Genomic DNA, 19,325 nt, shown 5'->3' with positions numbered 1-19,325 from the left:
CTTGCAGCTGTTCATGGAGCTGACACACTTGTCAGGCTCACTGCTGCCATGTCCTCCCGGAGTCTGCATCCTCTTGGCAGAGCATTAATTATACTTCCACTTGCTGTAGAGAGCCCTTTCCAAGGGTGTGTAATTTGAAGTGCTTATGGGGCAGTAAGGAATCTGAAAGCATTGACAGCCCTGACTCCTAAAGGCTTCTCAAGCTTCCAGGCTCACCAGGGATGCACTTGGGTCCGTGTCTCAGTCAGAAACTCAGAAGCAGGATTTTCAGTCTTACAGTTCAGTGATGGAGAGGTGTCAGGGTTTGACTTGGAAGTCACTTAGAAGTAGAGAGCCTTTTAGTCTTCCTAAATCCATTGCCTCAGGAAAGAGTTCCATTCTTCTGTGATCTTTGGTTATTGGGCACTCCTCAGTGGGAGACCTGGGGATGACAAGGCATTTTGTTCTAGGATAAAATACTGTACAGGTTACCAAGCTTTCTGGAATTCCTGTCTTAAAAAAAAAATAACCAAAAAAAACCAAAACAGTTTAGTATTGACCCCAAGGTGGGAGCTGCAGGGCCAAGGCCCTGGAACATGAAGCGTTCCATTGTTTGGGAACCTCAGCTCTGTCCCAAGGTCATAGTCCCAGTAAAGACAGGCATCAAGACATCCTTCAGTCCTAGAATATTCTACTCCAAGATTCTCCTGGATTTCACTAGAATGTGGCCTTGGCTTTGAAGGAGCGTATTAAAAATAAAACACTTCAAGGCAAAAATGTTGGGGTCAATGAATGGATATTTTCCTCCAGTCTTATTTTACTGAATAACTAAACAGATTTAGCCAAGTGTAGTTTTGCTATTTGGTTCTTTGGAAGCAGCAGCTTCTAACTCTGTGTTTTATACTGCTGCAGTTCTCTCCAATTACCTTTAAAAGCAACAGAGTTCTTTACTATCAGATCCAGACTTAGTGTGCTTTGGAGCAGAACATTGGCAGCTTGTAAAACAACTTTCTGCAGCTGCACACGGTGGGGAGAAAAGTCTGTAGTCTTATTTTCTCTTGGAGGTTTGTTTCAGAGAAGAGAAAGGCCTTGATTTTGCAGGCAATCCTCATCAGCAGATTAGCTCCATCAAACCTGCTATTCACTGAAGCAAATTTGAGCAATTCTGAAATAGCTTTAGTTGATAGCAAATTGCAGATCAAGATCCAAGGGCAGAGGTGCAGGGGGAGCATAAAAGGGTAGTCCTTAGTCAGCTGGTTTAACTTCCACCATAAATACTGCATTTTCCTTGTCTCTAATATGCTTGGGAACTGTTGAATTAATTTTACTAGTAAAGTAGTGATGTTAATAACAAACCAAACCACTTAAAAAACCCCCAAACCATCTCTTCATTGGGATCATATAATCCACAGTCCTCTAATATTTTTTGTCCCTATATATTTCCAAGATAAATAGACAAAGACAATTTCAGCAGATAACCATAATCATATTAATCCTGGTCTATATGGCTCACATAACTAGCAAGGGCTTCAGAGCACTAGCACCATCTGTGCAAATATATCTGACACTTTCCATACTGATGTAGTTATTGAAGTTATTGTAGTTATTATATTAATTGTAGTTATTAACCAATGTTTTGGTTTTGTAGATTATATAGATTATTATAAATTCCTCAGGTAACTAATTGTAGAGTCCTATCTCTGTTTTAAAAGTGTATTTTAGGAGCTTTTAGACTGACAGTTGCTTTTCTTTTCCCATCCTTTCAAAGAAGTTAAACTTTTTTAATATTTTCTTATTTTTACCTCATTTTTATTTCGATTCTGTTTCAGATTAACAATAATTTTTAGGCTAAACTAAAAAAAAATAAATTTGTTTTAAATTTTTCTTTTCCCTGAAAGTATTTTCCCATACTTGAAAGTAGCACAAGCCCCATATATTTCTGTGTAATAATTAATCTTGCCACTTTGAAATAGATCTCTAGATAGCATTTTGCAGTTGTCATAGTATTTATAAAATACATACATGTGGATGAAAGTGGTTTTTTTTTTTATTGAACCTTTTTCCTACAGGCTCATGAGGCAACACTGGAGGCAAGGGCCAGCCCAGAGCTGAGTGATCGTATGCAGCAGCTGGAAAGAGAGGTAACACGATATCGGGAGGAATCCAGCAAGGCTCAGGCTGAAGTGGATCGTCTTCTGGAAATCTTGAAAGAGATGGAAAATGAGAAGAATGATAAGGATAAGAAGATAGCAGAACTGGAGAGGTGAGAGTGGTATAAAGTTAATAGAGGAGCAAAAGAGCTGATTAAAGTTAGAGATAAGTTCGTCTGTTTTTCTTGTCTTGAAAATTTTAGAGTGCCTATTTTGAGAAAGTCTGTTTAGAGTTTTTCTGTCTTCAGTCCTTTATTGTGGTGGATTGTAAGCAAGAGGGTATCTTAATGTGTGCTTTCACTACCTGGCTGCTCAAAAATAGGGTTGGTATAGACAGAACTGGAAGGGTAGACAGAGCTGTGAGGGAATGGAGAGGGTGGGAAAAGTTGCTGGCACTGGTGTGTTTCTAGAACAGTTTGTTGTTTCGATTTCATAAATTCCTCAGGCATGGCTCTCACAAAACAAATAAGACAAATGACTTTTAAGAACTTGTGATACTAGTTACTCAGATTCTTCTGACAAGTCCATGGTAACTCTTTGTACTGGCAGGGACACAGGTAAACTCTGTCCCAGGTGAAGCCTAGTGAGTAGATCTGCTTTTGTCCAAACAAAATGTGATTTGGCCCTTTTCAGCATTTTCCATCTTTCTGTTGGAGCCAGGGTGCTCAAGATACTTTTTGAAGACTATAATGACCCAAACAAAAATTATGATTTATTATGTTTCCGGGACATTTGTTTCACAATTATAAATAATACATCTTGGGAAAGACCCGAATTAGATTCTGTGTTCTCACAGAACATTTTCTCATTTTCTCACCTTACAGTGGGCCAAGAGGGAATTTCTAGGGAGTAATACCTGTTTGTGTTTTTTTGTTTACTTTACCATTCACTGTGAAGAGTCACAAACTTGGAACAGCAAAATGGAAATTTGATTGTTCCCATTTGCCTTGTGCCATAATAGTCTTTCTAATTTGTATCTCTTCACTATTCAACTGCTCTGCGATTTAGTGTCAGGAAAATTAGGGCAACTGAGTAGAGGACATTTCAGGTTCTGCATTCAATGGTTATTTTTAATTGACTTGCTGATAGTCAAATTATGGGCCCCTCTGAATGATTTGAAAAACTCTTTTGTAAGGAGTCCATTCGCTTTTCCTTGAAAGTTAAAGAGCTCCGAAACAGTTCAACTTGTCATCTGGATTTCTCTCTTTTATCACTGTAAGCAACATCCTGTTAGTTTTGTTGAAGTTGTTTTGTTTGACCCAAATTCTTTATACCTATGGCTTGAACACCCAAAGGAGAGGATACATCCTTTTTGTCTTCCCTTTTCTCCTGTGTGATAAGAATTTTCAGTCTATTGATACATAATGTATTCAGCAGAACATCCAGGCAGTAGGTTGATAGAGCAGGTTCCTTAAATATAGACATGGAAAAGCTACATTGCAGTTACAAGTCATTTGTCTGTGTGATTTTTTTCTCTGTTCTTTTGAGGTGCCTATCTCAGGTGTGAAGTTCACCATGTCATCATCTTAGGACATGCAAGTCCTAAGTTTAGTAGGGATCAGGTCTAAGCAGCAAATTTACATTAGAAGTAGGGTATAGGGAAGAAATATGTTCTTAGTGCCTTAATTTTTTTTCTGTGTGCAGAAGTAACTAATGCTTAGGAAAAGCAAGTCAGAAATGTGTCATTCCTCAGCCTGATTCTTAGAGGAGAGTGAAATGGCAGGAAGAGAATCTTCTTACCTATGCTTGTAATGCAAGCCTCTAATAATGACTGAGACTTGCAGCATCAAACAGTGAATAGACACATACCGGTGTCCTATAATCAAAAGTGTTTGTAGTCTACAAGGGAAAAATAACAAAGAAGAGCAATTAAGATAGGTCTCATTCTCTTCTACAGATAAAGGCATTGGAACCCAGTCTTCAAAGAGTTAGATAGCAACTTTTTTCTTTGAAAAGATGCACTTCAAGAGATCTGCAAAGCAATTATTGTTTTTCATGTTGCAGGGTAGTTCCTTGCTGCTTCAACCACAGACCATACTTTTAATATGAAAATATAAAACCCCCAAAAGACTGGACATCATTCCATAGCAATTTGGTGAATACTTTGACTATTCAGTGTTATCCATTTCTTCTTACCACCTGATCTTCACTCTTATAAAAAAATTAAGTGGTCCTCTTCTCTTTTTAACTTGTCATCTTTTCCACTCAGATAACATAGAATGTGGTTTTTTTATTTCTACTAATTAGAATAGGTGTATTTCAACTATATTAAAGAAAAGACTGCTTTTGTTACCATGTGATTTCCAGCAGCTGAGAAAATCAAGGGGGAAACCATCTAAGAATAGTCATGTTCCACAACCACTGTAAGTGAAACTAGAAGTCTTCAGATCTAAGGTGGATAATGTTAGTGTGGTGAATTAGCAAAGTATCAAGACTTGAAATAATTTTTCAGGTGGAACTGTAATATAATCACAGCACTGGAGAAAAAGATAGAAGGTTTCAGAGACTTTACAGTGAGGTTTTAAGTAGTAGTTTCTCTTTTTTTGAATAATTGTTGCCATTTCTGTTTGACCTTAGTTGTTTTCAGCTGCTCCCCAAACCACTATTCCCTAGAACCTTGATTTCTTCTTGTGAGTTTTTGCACAAAGCAGAGATCTTAACATGCCTATTAAATGTATAGGTTGGGCCTGGTTTTATCTACCATGCTTGTTTATAAAGTATTCCTTCATGGCTGAACTTATATATCCAGGCATGTTACATGGATGTTTAAGAGCTAGAGTCTTGGTTTCCTGGGAAAAAATAGACAATTTTAAAAGTCTTTCCTAAGCTGAGGTCCGTGCAGAGCGAGCTAGAAATTGTCTTGACTTCTAATGCTTCTACAGCTGTTCAAACTCTGCTGTGCAAAGAACCCCAGTGCTTGCAGAAGCATTTGTCAGCAGGCAAAATAGTGAATATTGCTGTGCCTATCAGGAACCATTAGTATTCTGTGTAGAGCAAGATGAGAAGAAATAAGTCACATTCAGAGAATAACTGTACTAACAAAAATGGGATTTTTCAAAAGAGAAAGTCTCTGTTCCCTGCAGTTTTCTCTTATGCTAGTTATATGTGACAACTAGACCATCTGTGGTCAGGAAAAGAGAAATAGTTTCATCCATGGAAGAGAAGAAATGTGTCGCTTATTAGGGAAGTATGCATGGAGGAACAGAGAAGGGGAAGAGACAGTAGGGAGAGGAAGATTAAATAAAAAGCAGAAAACTGTTCTCTTAAAGCCTTTTCAATGTAGGCAAAGCTGCCTTTGGTTTAAATTAAAATGAAGAGGGAAATGCTTCCACTCTTCAGTAGCTGTTGCAATTTCTGGGTGGGTGACATTGTTTTTCAGCTGTGAATGGGAGGAAAGATATATAAAAAAAAAGAATTAGTAAGGTACATGCTATGCAGAAGTTTGAAAAATATTCTAGAGTAAACACAAGGTTGAAAGCACAAAAAGCACAAACTCATTAATTTATATTCTCTATGGGGAGGATTTTGTTTTTTCTTACAAGAAGGTGGGCCCTAAGTCCACTTTTCTTCTGTGGTTGAACAGCCCTATAAGTTTTGTTCCTGTCCCCAATTGCGATGTTGTGTAGAGGGTTTTTTGTAGCTGTCTGGTTGTTCACTTTCTTTATAACTAACTGTTTGCTTTTTGTATTGCCATTCCACAATCTCCCACCTCTCTCTCTGTAACTTTCCATTTTGTGTTTTGTTTCCTCCCTCGCCTTTTCCTTTCCATTGACACTGTCCCGTCCTGGTTCCACGAGTTTGTTCTGTTTTGTCCGCGCGGGGTTTTGTTGCCCGTGCCTTTTCTCAGAAAGCACGCCTCCCGCAAATTGCACCCTCCCTACCAGGTGTCGGTCCCCGCACCGCAACACGTAGGGGGGTTTGTGTGGGACTTCCTGGGAAAGTGAGTGCTCTCTAAGGCTTCTGTTTCCTCCGGGCTGGAATGTCGCCGCTGGCTGCCCGGCTGCTCCTGCTGCTGCTGCTCTTTGGGTCTGCTGCAATTACGCTTTTTTCCGTGGGTCAAACAGGAACGAGTGCTGTCAAGTACAAGCTTTGACAGTCTCTGCGTTCAACTCACGTCACGGTGGTTGTGACCACAGTCCAGAGGAGGTTTGCTGCTATTCTCCTTGATTTAAACTCAACAGAAGCTGTTGCTTTTCAGTTCTAATTCTCTTGCTGTGTTTTAACTCTCTGCTATCAGTTTTACCTGAACCGGCTAAAACTCAGTGTTCTTCAAGTGTTCTAAAATGTGTCATTGATAGAGGTCAGTATTGGCTTATTCTTGAGATTTATTGTGATCATTATCCTGAAATAAGAAAACAAACAAAAAAGAAGATAAAGAAAAATAATGCTACTTATCTGGGACATGGCCTTCACAGCCTTCAGATGGGTAGTTTACATGCAGACCTGTTTGTGTGCGTGTATTGTGCAAATAAGGACTGACTTTGTAGCTGAGAGGTGGCAGTAAGTATATATGTATGTGTTGCTTCAGAAGTAAGCACTGAGTGAATATATGTGGAAGTCCCGGTTCCAGTTACAGGTTTAAAATTGATTTTCATTCAGCATACTCGCTGTACAAGATAGGTAGCTCTTGTAAGGACACAGGGCACTACCATTATTTTCCTGGAGGAAGCTTGACTTTGATTTGGGAACTAAGGAAGACAGCACTCAGCTTTGGAATACCAGCAGTCCTGTTAAGGATAGCTGGAATTGGCAGCTATTTTAAGGAAGAGATTTTGGAGAGTTTTTCTAAAATGAATGTAAGGATGCGCTGTTCAAGAGGAAGCCTTCCAACTTTTGATTTGTAGCAGCCAAAGGGTATACTCCTCATCTTAAATATTTCTTCTCAACAGTAAATAAAAGATTAAAAAAATTGGGTGATCTCAAAGGAGTGCTGAAAAATGTGGACAGTGGAATGAAGTTTCTTACTTTGTATGTCTTTAGGACAGTGATATGTTTGTGTAGTGTTCTGTGAAGGATAGATGGAGAGAGAAATTAGCTGTATTTTCCATCAACTTTACAGTTTCCTAGAATAGTGTAAAGGAAACTGTACTAGTAAATTATGCCCTATGCTTAAGTCAACAATTTGAAGTTGAAATACATATTTTCAAACCACTACTCTCATCTTATAATAATCGTCTTTGGTCTTCAAGTTGGTTGTTTCTTTGAATTTTTAAATATTTTTTTATAGAATTCCTAAGCAAGAACCACCTCAGGGCATATAAATAATTTAAAGTAAAAGGGATGTTATCAAATTAAAGAAAGGTGTTTATAAAGTCATAATCATCACCGTTAAAGTTAACCTTGAGTAGTTGTCGTAACTCATTATAGTCCTCCAAAAATAAATTGAATTCTGATTCAGGCATAGGAAAACTTGAAACAATTAAATATTATTTTCAAATACTTTAATCCATTTTGGTGCCATAAAACATAAAAGCAAATCAAATATATTTATCTTATGGTTAAATGGTATTATTACAAGGCAGGATCTATTGTTGTGTTTTTCATCCACTTCCCTCAAAAATCTATAGCTTAAGTGACTACTAACATTCTAAGGTAAATCACTCAAAACTTAGAGTATTCCAAAATGAAGATTGCCTTGTAATTTTAATTCACCTCTTATGTGAGCATATATGAATATTGCAGTGAAGCAATACAGTCTCCAACCATATGAACAAATTTTTTCCACAAGAACGCTGCCTTTGGCATGTGAAGGACGTAGCTGAAATTGTCCCCAAAAAATCCTGGGTGAGGTTGACACCTGTCGTGGAAAATATCAGCAAGATTTGTTAATCTTTGGCAATCAACTGGGGATAAGGTTTTGTAATGGAAAGAAGTGGTCAGGCCCATAGTTAGTTCAGCTCTCCCTCGGAGTACACAGATCTGTTGAATATTAAGATTTTCATAATTTCTGAGCCAGGAAATGAAGAAGTCATTTCTTTCTTCTCAGTCTTGCTTTCTCTTCCTACAAAATGAGCATTACTCCTGAAGTCTCATATCAAGTTTCACAGGGGGAAAACAAAATCCATTTTAGATCAACATAACTGCTTTAAACAGATAAAAATAAAAGGTGCAGGCACCTTCATTTACAGGTATTTAACTTCATACATTTGAAAGTGTGCCGATTTTCAGAAGGCAAGTGTCTGCCCTCTGAAAGCCAACCTTTGTTAAAGTGCCTTAAGATCAACACTCAGACTCACTAATCGCTTTTGAAACCTGCATCTAAGGAAAGACAGACAGGGAGACACTGCCAGTAATTGCAAATCCATCTGTAGAGAGCACCAGATAAAAAAGCCATCATGGTGATTTTACGGTGACTCCTCAATCCATCCTTACCTTTTTCATATAATGGGATATCCTTTTTCGATTTGTTCTTTATTTGGCTGTTCTTTATTTCCCATTCTCTCCCTCTTCCTGTGTTTTGGGAGAAACTGAAACTTTGTGATATTGCAGAAACAGCTGTTCTGAAATACAAGGTCAAAGAACCCCAATTAGTCCAGCCCTTGACACGGTGAGAGGTCAGGGCTGGTGCAGGCTTTGACTGAATGGACCTGCTGTGTTATCCCATCACTGAAACACCTAAAGCCTGGTATTTGCCCTAGTATTATGTCCATGTTCAAGCAGGCAGGACTGACACTATTAAACAGAGTGATTCATGTCCATGGAACTGAGTACAGACCAACTCCTTTGTTGAATTCAACCGTGGGCTGAAAGTGTGGTTTGTCTGCTAATCCAAGACTAAGGATCTGATCTTGGATCCTCCAAAAAGGATCCTGCTCTAGAGAAATACGTACAAATAATGAGAAGCACTGATTGTGAACTTTTTTGAAGGCTTCTTTTCCTGCCAAGTTTTCTGTAGGGCTGAAGTCCTCTTTGTTTTTATCATTAAATCAGGGTGGTTATCAAGCATTCCCTCTCATGCTTATTATCTCTAATGAATATAGGAGTTGTCATCTGCCTGCACTGTGGCAATGATGAGTTTTATTTAGCAAATATCTCCTAATGCAGCTGTTTGATCAGTAGAGTGTAAGAGCTACGATATAATTAAAATAATTCTAAAACCCAAGGAGAAGAATTCTCGTCCAAATAAGGAGCCTAGTTTGCATATCAGGGTTTTATTGTTGCCTGCCTTTACTACATCTCTTCAAAAGCTGTTTTGTAGCTTTGTTTCAGTCAACATCTTTGAGCAATATGAGGGTATCCATACTCACAAGCTAGTACAAAAGGAGTGAAAAAAAACACCCAGCAAAAACTCTCTTTTATACAGCTGGTATAGTAAAAAAGTGTCAGATCCTTACATTGTCATGGAGTACAGAAAGAACGAAAGGAATATCCAGTAGTTGCCAGTAAGCCAGTGAAATAGTAATATTAGTGGCCAAGTCTGTGCTCTTAGATCCATGCATGCCTGTGCACATGGATATACACACAAACCTTCTCCCTCTGTCTCTCTCTCTTCTCTATCCCTCTAAATATCAACCCAGAAAGAAAGGAAAAGACCAGACATCGTTCTTTTTACCAAGAAAATATGTCAGAAGTGGTAAACATAAATAGCCTTTCTGCTTTGACAGACACAAGGAAGATCAAATGCCTATTGTTCCTTGTCAGACTGCTTTGAAGGAATGACAGAGTCGTAAATATACACAATCACTCACTGTCAAACAAATGGAATTCAAAGGTTGACTGAAAATCGTTACATAAACTCCCCCCTAAGTACATCTGAGATTAATTTAGCAGACTTGTTTCACTCCCTGTGATATACAAGCATGTGGGAAAAATTGTAGCTGGAATAATCAACAGCTTTTAAAATACATTTTTCTTAATTAAAATACTGAAGCGTTCACATCTCACTAACGATTTTGATCCGCACCCAGTGATCAGATTTCAGTTGGCTTTATCTTTAAGATTAACAAGATGGTATTTTAAAAGAAAATGGCTTTCTCTGAGACTACCAGTTGGCATTACAATTGTCTTATCTCCCTGTGTGACTGTTGCATCGGAATACACAGTTAATGGGGCTGGGCAGAAACGCTGCTGCTGGATCTTGTAAGGAATGCTGCAAGTGTGTGTCGTTGCTCGAAGGGAAAGAGTGCGAACTAAAAAACTTGTTATTTTGCTCTGCCATGAGCATGTGTGGGTATGGATCTGACCCTGCTTGCTTGGGGCTGCTGCCTGGGGCAGATGCTTGCTGTGCTCCTCTGCGCAATTTCACTGATGTAGCCCCGTGCACTGAGGCTTCACCTCCAGACCGTGCCAGATCTCCATTTACTTCCTAATAACTGACAGTGTCCAGTGTCTGCCTTGATTTTAGTTCCAGCGATAGAAAACGAACAGATTTTTGTCCGGTTTTAATGTGCTTTCGGGCATAGTCCTTATTTTTGCTTGGATAAATATTATGGTTATTCTAAAAATCTACATTTTGAAAAAAATACTTTGTACTCCTGTAAAAAAACCATGGAAAAGGGGGCTAGCAATTACACAAACTGTATTTTTCTTTGGAAGAAAGAATTTATTCCGTAACAAAATGGAGATGTACCAATAATTATTCTCCATTTAAATCCCATGCAGCTGGCTAAATAATACTTCTGCAGCATACAGAAAATTGCAAGTGACCTCAGCATAGTTTTTTACATACTGTTTTACCTTCATCCTGTGCCAGCAAAAGATGCTACCTTTAATAGCAGTTGAAAGAACAGTACAGTTCATTTAAATTCTACAGGGGTGTTCTGAGTTCTAGCCTGTACCTTTTTCCACTGTTAAACTGGAGAAAAAAATATCACATCATTACAATAGAACCAGGAATTGCAAAGGATCCCTGAATAACAAAATGGGAAGTCTTAAATTTTCATTATTTAGAATCAGTAACAGTCATAAAAAAAGTGAACCTTTTTTTCCCATACCTTATTTTTTCCCATATCTAACCAAGTGTTTATTTTAACTTTTTTTTTCTCTTTTGTTAAATTTGTTGGATTTCAGTCAGAATTAGTTACTCATTTTTCTGTATGAATTAACTGAGGCTTTTGGAACATTATAACCTGCTTCAAGATCAAATGCTGAGATGTGATACTTGGCATTTTACAAGTCTCATCCTTCCCAAAATCCCCAAATAGCACAGCCTTTACAACAGCTGTCCTTGAAGAGCTTGATTGGAAGAATGTTAGTTTAGAAGCCAAAGAAAAGTACCTTTACACTAGTTAATCTGTTACAGACCAACAACAGCTGCTTGTACAAATTCAATACCCTACATGGTTGATAGTAAAATTTATGCCAGAAATAAGGACTTCAAATTTCATTTACATGCCTCCATATACCAAGAGTAATAAAGAACATAGCAGTTCTTTAGAATTTTTCCTATAGAAATATTTTTCTCCAGACCGTATCCTGCCATTTTAGAGCAAAATTTTGTCATGGGAGAAGTACAACATGTGTTGTAGAAGCCAAATTGCCACTTGGGACAGAAGGACATTTACTTCGCCTCTCTTCTATTGCCTGAAAAAGCATCAAATTTAAACCGAGATTAAAAGCTCTGTATTCATGGCTCCTTGTTGCCTTCCCTGGGTGTTATCAGTGAAATTGAAAGCAGATGCCTATGAAAGATATTGGAGACATTTGGGGGGGACAAAAAAAAAGCAATAATGAACCTATGGGACCTCATGTTATACAGGGGACTCCAGCATTTTGTCTTGGTCAATTCTGCTGTTGAACAATGTTGGAGAGAACTGTCCAAAATATGCCTGTTTGGTCATTATTGTTTTTAGATTGCACCTTATAAAGGAGAATTATATGGCAGGAAGAAGAAACAGATGCTTATTTTGTTTCTCTTTGGAAGGGTGTGTTCAATGTCAAAATTAAGAAAGATGAACTTTTACCTTTGACAAGTCTTCAGGTCTTGAAGACTTTACTCTCTGGTTGGGGTTTTTCTCCTTTCTGTCCAACAAGTCGGGATCATCTGCAGGAAAACTGAAAAAAATGTGTGTCTTGTTCATGGAGAGAAAATAAACCCCTAGAAGATGGCATAAAGGAACACATAAGGTTTCATCTTGGATAGTCAAACTCCGTATTTTCAAAATGTTTGTTAGAATTCTGGAAGAAGGATACTTGCTAATGATGTGATTTAAATCCAGAGTTTTCTATAGTCAGCTTATTTCCTTTTTCCAAGAACTGTTATGTATTGGAGACTATTTTCTCTACAGAAAGTTGCCTCTAATTGAAATGGTGTAATCTAATGTAAAGGTCCTTTTTTTCTTTTCTTTCTTGTTCTTTTTTTTTTTTTTTTTTAATTAGATGTCTATAAAACATGCAGCTCTGTGTTTGTGAAGGATTGTGTGTCTGTGTGTCATTACCTGATTTATATCTGCTTGTTTTGTCCTTTATTCTTGAACTGCTTTATCTCTGGACACTGTTTTCACAAACTCTTAACTCTTTCTCTTTCGCATCTCCTTCCTGGATTTGCTGCTTCCTTCAGCCTCACCTCAAGGTCAGTATTCGCTTTTAAAGGGGTGTTTATAAAACTGTTGTCTATTCAGCTAAAATTGAGATCTTGGAGAAGATTGCACATCAAATTACATGATGGCAAAATAAAAGATCAGACATTTGGTTAGGTCTGTGTAGGAGGATGGGTTGAATAGGGTGTATGTTTAGAAGAAACGTGTACTTGAAGGAAAGAATTTATATCAAACCATTGTAAATCAATGTTGTTGTGCACTAGGAAGAAAGGGGAAGAGTAGTGAAGCCTTTAAAGGAAAAAAAATACAGGAACAGGAAACTGAAGCAAGAGTTTAAATATTACTGGGTTTATCTGTTACTTTAAGAAGAAAAAAGATTGGCTATTAGCCATCTTCTCTGATACATTACATACTGTTGAGTGCAAAATTGGTTCCTTTAAAATACTAGTCATATGTACTTTAACTGTTGGGTTTTATCATTTCATCTGTGCCTGAAACCTTGCAGTGATGTTGCAGAACTAGTTTTGGTGCATTTTGAGTGTGCTATGCTGTCAGAAAGAACTAAGAGCTGAGGGCTAAAGATGAGTAAATTAGCAAGAGGATAAATTTGTTGAAGGCACAAAGTGATAAACTACTGAAAAAAACCTTACCAAGAGACAACATGTTTTGAGTCTTTCAGCCATGGATCATTTTTCTGTTTTTATATTGTAAAAGCAGTTGCTAGTTATAGATTTTGTGATTTCAGTAGAGTAGCTTGGAGTAAATCTCTATGGTGTACATAATACAAGTCAGACTGCATCATCTACTGACTCCCAATTGCCTTTGAAAGGCTCTGAAACCATTTTGGATTCTAGTCTTTGGTGATGAAATCTGTTTGGTGACTCCTGATGAAGGAATGGTCATGATTGTTTCAGACAGTGTCTTTGGCCAGGAAGCCACTTCTTAATGACTGAAATTCTGAGTTATCAACCAAAATCTGACTTTCCTATTTGTGTTTAACACTGGAAAATGTGGTGGTGAGTGGAATCCCCCACTGCTGCGATGCTGCTGACGCCTTTAAATTGTGTCGGCGTTCTGACCTTGGTTTGGCACAGACATTGCACTTGTGGCCTTGTCTGCGTGTTTTCCTTCCTCCCACAGACTGGGAAAAGATTGGAAGTTAATCGTGTTGTTGTCCATCAATACCTTCCATATTCAGTGTATCATGCTGGCATACTTGTAATTGCTGGGGAGAGGAGGGCTGTCCTGGAATGACCCTTTTTCTTCAGATCCCCAAGAACACAACTGGCAGGAAGTTTTTCTGCCCTGTGAGCGTTCTCCTCTGAAATAAACACGTTGTCTTTTCCTGCACGAGCAGGACTCTGTTGGCCAGTCTGTATTTGCTGGTTAGCACCGTGAATGGAGCTTGGTGTGCTTTGTCTGGCTGATCAAATCCTAGGTGTTATGGAATAAAACTGTCAAAGCTGTTTCTGATTCAATCCATGTGGCTTTAGGCTTTTCTCAGTACCTGCGCCTGTGCTGGAATTCACGATGAGCAAGAGGGGGGAAACAATTTTAGGGTCTGGCTTTGGTGTGGAGTCTTCTAAGACTTGGTGTGATTTCTCCTTTTCCAAACAATGTGATGATAACTTTCATTTCTCTCATTCAGAGCATATTGTAAAATTTGGCTAGCAAAGATATGGCTGTGGTTTGAGGTGGCCAACTGTTAGGAACTTTGAAGAGTTTTCTGGTAAGATATTAAAGAGATTGTTCATTCTGTCCTCGTAGTTTCCTAATGGTTTTATTGATTTTTTTTGTTGTTGTTACTTTTTTTTCATTCTTAAAATTAATTTCTAGGATGGTTAGTTGCTGAGGCTTTCATATATTGGTTAAAATGAATCCAGAGTGTAAGGAAATAGGTGGAATGACTCCTCTTGGAACTACAAAATTCCTGCTGGCCAGGAAACAAAGGTAAAAGATTCTTCTAAAGACAAACAGAAACATTATAGGGGTTGCAGTACCACTCATTTTCTTTCCTGTGTATTTCAGAGTTTTCCTAATTACCATTAACTGCAACGTGTGAAGAAATAGCTCTTCTGTGAAGTTACATTTTGCCTTAGAAACTTCTTTAAGAGCCAAAACTTTGTTTTTCTCTGAATTATATAAAGCAGTTATTTTGTTTTCAGACATCAAAGCAAATGTGTCTCCTGGAAAAGAACTGACTATGTGAAAAATGTGCTAGGTATGTCTGTCTTGGAGAAACAAAAAGAAATACTCTATATTAGAGTATATTATATCAGATCTCATCAAGAACAGCTTTGCTTACTGTGGTCAGTGCAGTACCTCTGAATTTTCTGATCTATCCATTAAGCTTTCATCATCTCTCTCCTGTTGATAAACTGAAAGAATCAGAATATAACACTGTAATCCACATCACTGTTGCTGTTATGACATGTACTTACTGCTCAGAAGTCTTAAGGACCTAGGGTGGATGTCATGCTGATTCATAGTAAACAAAATAGCCTTGGAGAACGTGGAGATTAAAGCAGTTTTGCATAAGGAGTTTTTGCTAAGCATCTCTGTTGATGACAGCTTTACATAAAGAACTACCCAATGCTGGCTGAGTTCAAGAGTAACAAGCCAAATAACACTATTTTGATGTTATTACCTGCATCAGTGGAAAAAAAAAAAAAGAAAAAGAAAAATACCACGAAGTCATATGCTACAGTTCTTTTAAGTTGGTCTTTTTTCAAGGAAAGAATGAGCTATACTGATAAAGCAAAAGTAAGATTTGCAGCTCCAAATTGGGTAACAATCAGCTTAACTGGACAGGAGGCCTCCCACAGGAGGCTTGTCTTTCAGTGTCCTGCTTTCTGCTGTCAGACTTTCTGTTAGTTTAGATCACATGGCTGATTGTACTGTCTGTCATCTTTTGAAGCAAGTAATCCAGTTCTTAAAGTCTTCTGGATTTTTTGCTACACCAGTGAGAATTGGATGCTATAGGAAGTAATAATAAAATACTGTATACCTTATTTCCACAAGCAAAGTGGCTTGGTGATTAGATGAGTGCAGGCTGGTGGCATGAATCCAGATAAAAGTCTCCTAAGAGTGTCCATGTAAAGTTAAATGTCAGTGTAACAACCCAAGTGTAGCCTTATAAAATCAAAGTAAAAACAAAATACTAAATCTGAGGGGATTATTTCAGTCCTTTTTCCAGAGTCCTAAATTTATATTAAACGGAACATGTCTAACCACCGAAGAAATATTTGAAACATAGTCATCCTTCTATAAGAAAATGACAGATAATATTGCATAAAAAGTTAAGCAAGTTCAGGAAGCTCAGGATACTATTCAATAATTATTTCTTTTTTAAAAAAAGGGTAGTTAGTTACAGGGATCTAGCCTATGGTACTTGTGGGTTTTTCAATGTGCTGGAAATACATTTATACAGTGACTCATATGATGTACATCCAGGAAGCTGTGGATCTGAGGACTGAGCAAGTGCCAGGGCAGTCAGGACAAATTTCACTGGAAGTGTCACTGGCTCTTTAGTTTCATACCTGCAGAAGACTCAAGGTCTTCATTCTGCCACAATGTCGGTCATTAAACAGTCAGGAGGTGATAAAAATTTCAAGCATGTTGAGTCAGCAATGGTTAGTTTTAGCTCAGCAGAGACAAAAACATTGTCTTCAAAGAAGTTTCCACTTAAATTTTCATGGCTTTCTCTAAAAACTAACAATCTCTAATGGTTGTTTTCTATCCAATATATATTTTCTTTAGTTCTACTTAGACTAAAAACAGTTTAATGGAATTCTTTATATGACAAAGTACTCTACTTTGCAAGAATTGTCTGTCCTTGAGAGTGAGAAGTAAGGCATCTTAGAGATGATAGTGGGTAAGGGAAGAAATGAAGGCATCAGACTTGGCTGTGAAGGTTGGATGGTGATGAGTAAGTACAAAACAGAACTGTGGTTTTCCTAAAACAAGTCACTGGCATAACCTTTCAAATTTGCTTTAGGTACAGTGATTATCAGAGCTTTCTTCCTCTGTCTGAAGTGGAATCTGTACCTTTTCTGTCAAAGGCCCTCTTTTCTTGCCTCATTTGACTGCATCTTTTTAAAGCAAAATTATTCACAGATGCACATGTCAGAATTCTCACTTTTCTACAGTCTTGCATGATCTGTTTCTTACTACCTGCTGAAATTAATTATAGGGAACACTGATGAGTTGTTTTTTCTTTTTGTGTTATTGCTTTGTTTTCAGCACATGTATTCACAAAGGGTGCAGCTTTCCTGTGGGGGTTTGAACTGAGGCAGCATTAGAAAGACACATGACTGGATATGGCACTAGGGAGGATGTTTGTCTGTCATCAGTATGCTGATCAGTATGAATTTTGAAGAGATCAGAGTCAAATGCTCTGAGAGATTAGAGAAATCCTTCACAATTTGCTTTTTTACAGATATAACAAAAAAAGCTGGGTTTTTTTACCATGCTATTTGAAACATTGAAAAACAATATTATTTTTAGAAAACATTTTAAAATATGTCTCTGTTCATATATCCCAAAGTTTACAAATTACCTAGCATGTCATCCTCAGATGATTAACTGAAATGATCATTCAAACTTCATGCAACATTAAACATTTTGACTAACCCATATGTGTCACATCACATTTAGTCAAAGGAATAAAATCTGAAGGTTATTTTTCTTCTTTAATGGCTGACTTCTGTGCAAAATGTTATATCCCCCCCACACACACAATGGCTAGATTTTTATTTCTACTAAAACTCTAAAAGCCAGGTAAGTTTATGGACAGACAGTGAATGTAGTATATATCTATGGTAAAATAGTCATGGTGCAAACAATTCCATAACTGACAGTACCACAAGCTTTAACAGATCCTGGGCTCAGCATTAATATGATACAGAGAACTCAGTTGGGCAGGAGACCTTTTTAAAAGGTCAGAGAAACAGGTTAAGAGCTCAGCAGCTGCTTTGCCTCCTGTTTTACTGGTAAGGACTCTTTTCAGATCCTTGAGTGTAGTGGCAGAGTGTGCAGGAGTGAAGCATTACCCATAGAGTTGGAAAACCAAGTTACAGGCCATTTATACAAATTAGAAATATGCAGGTTGATGGAATTGGATCAGATACATACAAGGTTGCTGAGGGAGCCAGCTGATGTCATAGCAAGGACTCTTCCTATCGTCTTCAAAAGCTCGTGGCTGTCAGGGAGAGTTCCTCATGGCTGGCAAACATCCCACCCATCTTCAGGAAGGATGAGAAGGAGGATCTGGGGAATTGCAGGCCAATCAGTATAACTTCATATGCTGGGAGAGTTTTGGAGCAGATCCTGAAAGCCACCTGCAAGCACCTGAAGGAAAAGGAGGTGATAGGGAACAGGCAGTATGGATTTACAAGGGCAAATTATGCCTGATCAGCCTGATTGCCTTCAATGATGAGATGACTGGCTCAGAGGGCAATCAGCAGTGCTCAGTGTCTTTTTAGTGATGTGGATGATGGGACACAATGCACCTTCAATAATTTCATGGATGATAGCAAACTGAGGGGAGTGGTTATGGGGAGTGTACAATGGATTGAGTCCAGCAGGCAGGCTGGTGAGATGAGAAGGTGCTACAGCACATGTCATGCAAGAAGGGGTAGAGAGAGCTTGGTGTGTTCCAGCCTGGGAAGAGGAGCCTCGTGGGAGACCATACTGTGGTCTTTCAGCTGTCTAATGGGAAGGACCAGAGAAGACAGAGTCAGACTCTTCTCAGAGATGTTGAGTAAAAGGTGGAGAAGCAACAGACACAAATTGCAGGTTGTTCCAATGTAAGCCCCAATGAGATAATTGGCAGAAAAAATTCACAGTGATCAGTTAGATACAGAAACATGCCCAGAGAGGCTGAGGAGTCCTCAATGCTGGAGATCATCAGAACTCATCTGGACAAAGCTAGGACCAACCTGCTCTAATTTGGCCTTGTTTTGAGAAAGGTATTGAACCAGGGTGATCTTCAGAGGTCACTTCAACCAAAATTACTCTGTGATTCTAACTTGCTGTGGTGAGTTACTCTGTATTCTAGGACAAGCTCTACTGTTTCTGTGTGGTTTTGGTAAGAATGTACTGCATAATAGTGACCCAGTAAAACAGGATAAACAAAAGTTTTCTTGTTATGTCATAGGACTATACAGCTGTAAGAAAAGAAAGGAGTAAGAAAAATATGTGCGGGTCCACTGAACTTTTATTTCTGGGAAATTTCTTCTTGTATTCTCAGTTTTTAAACAATTTTGAAAAGAATTTATTCTTTCTGGGATAATGTATCACTGTGATATATGTCAGTGTTGTATTAATAGACTTTTCATGAATAATAATTTACCCAGACATTTTTCTTTCAAGATTTCTAGCATTGCTCTCACCTTCTTCCCCATCCCTAAACACAGGTACTCTCAAACCTTATTGCTCTTAATAGAATCAAAGAAGATAAAGTTGGAAATTATATTTTGAAATTTTTTTTATGTTCTCCGTAAGTTTCTCTTGCTGACCGAGAGCTTAGACTGAGACAGTGACCTCACATCTGACAGGGTGAGGGGTTACTATTCTGCCTTTGTAGTTACCAGGTTTTCTGTTATGTCTTGTCATTCAGGTTGACAGAACCATTTTCCATTTGCAGTTTTCACATCCCTCTTTTTCACATCTTTTATCTTGCTCAGGCTAGAGGCAAATAAAATAGATCATAGTTGAC

General features: G+C 38.1%; 1 protein-coding gene across 11 annotated transcripts in view; it reads left to right on the top strand.

The window, feature by feature from the left end:
* Positions 1-19,325, top strand: part of ERC1 (ELKS/RAB6-interacting/CAST family member 1) — a 277,563-nt gene that overhangs the window by 110,562 nt on the left and 147,676 nt on the right. For 8 of the 11 annotated variants that reach the window (XM_027657055.1, XM_027657045.1, XM_027657017.1 and 5 more), the window contains 2 exons: positions 2,049-2,242; positions 12,628-12,639. In XM_027657055.1, coding sequence (XP_027512856.1) covers positions 2,049-2,242; positions 12,628-12,639 — 206 coding nt within the window. The remainder of the gene's footprint in view (positions 1-2,048; positions 2,243-12,627; positions 12,640-19,325) is intronic. The other 3 variants (XM_027657027.1, XM_027657007.1, XM_027656991.1) reach the window with 1 other exon arrangement.

Source organism: Corapipo altera, unplaced genomic scaffold (assembly GCF_003945725.1).
Source record: "Corapipo altera isolate COAL_440 unplaced genomic scaffold, ASM394572v1 1, whole genome shotgun sequence".
Classification (NCBI taxonomy): domain Eukaryota; kingdom Metazoa; phylum Chordata; class Aves; order Passeriformes; family Pipridae; genus Corapipo; species Corapipo altera.
This window is presented reverse-complemented; position numbering and strand designations above follow the sequence as displayed.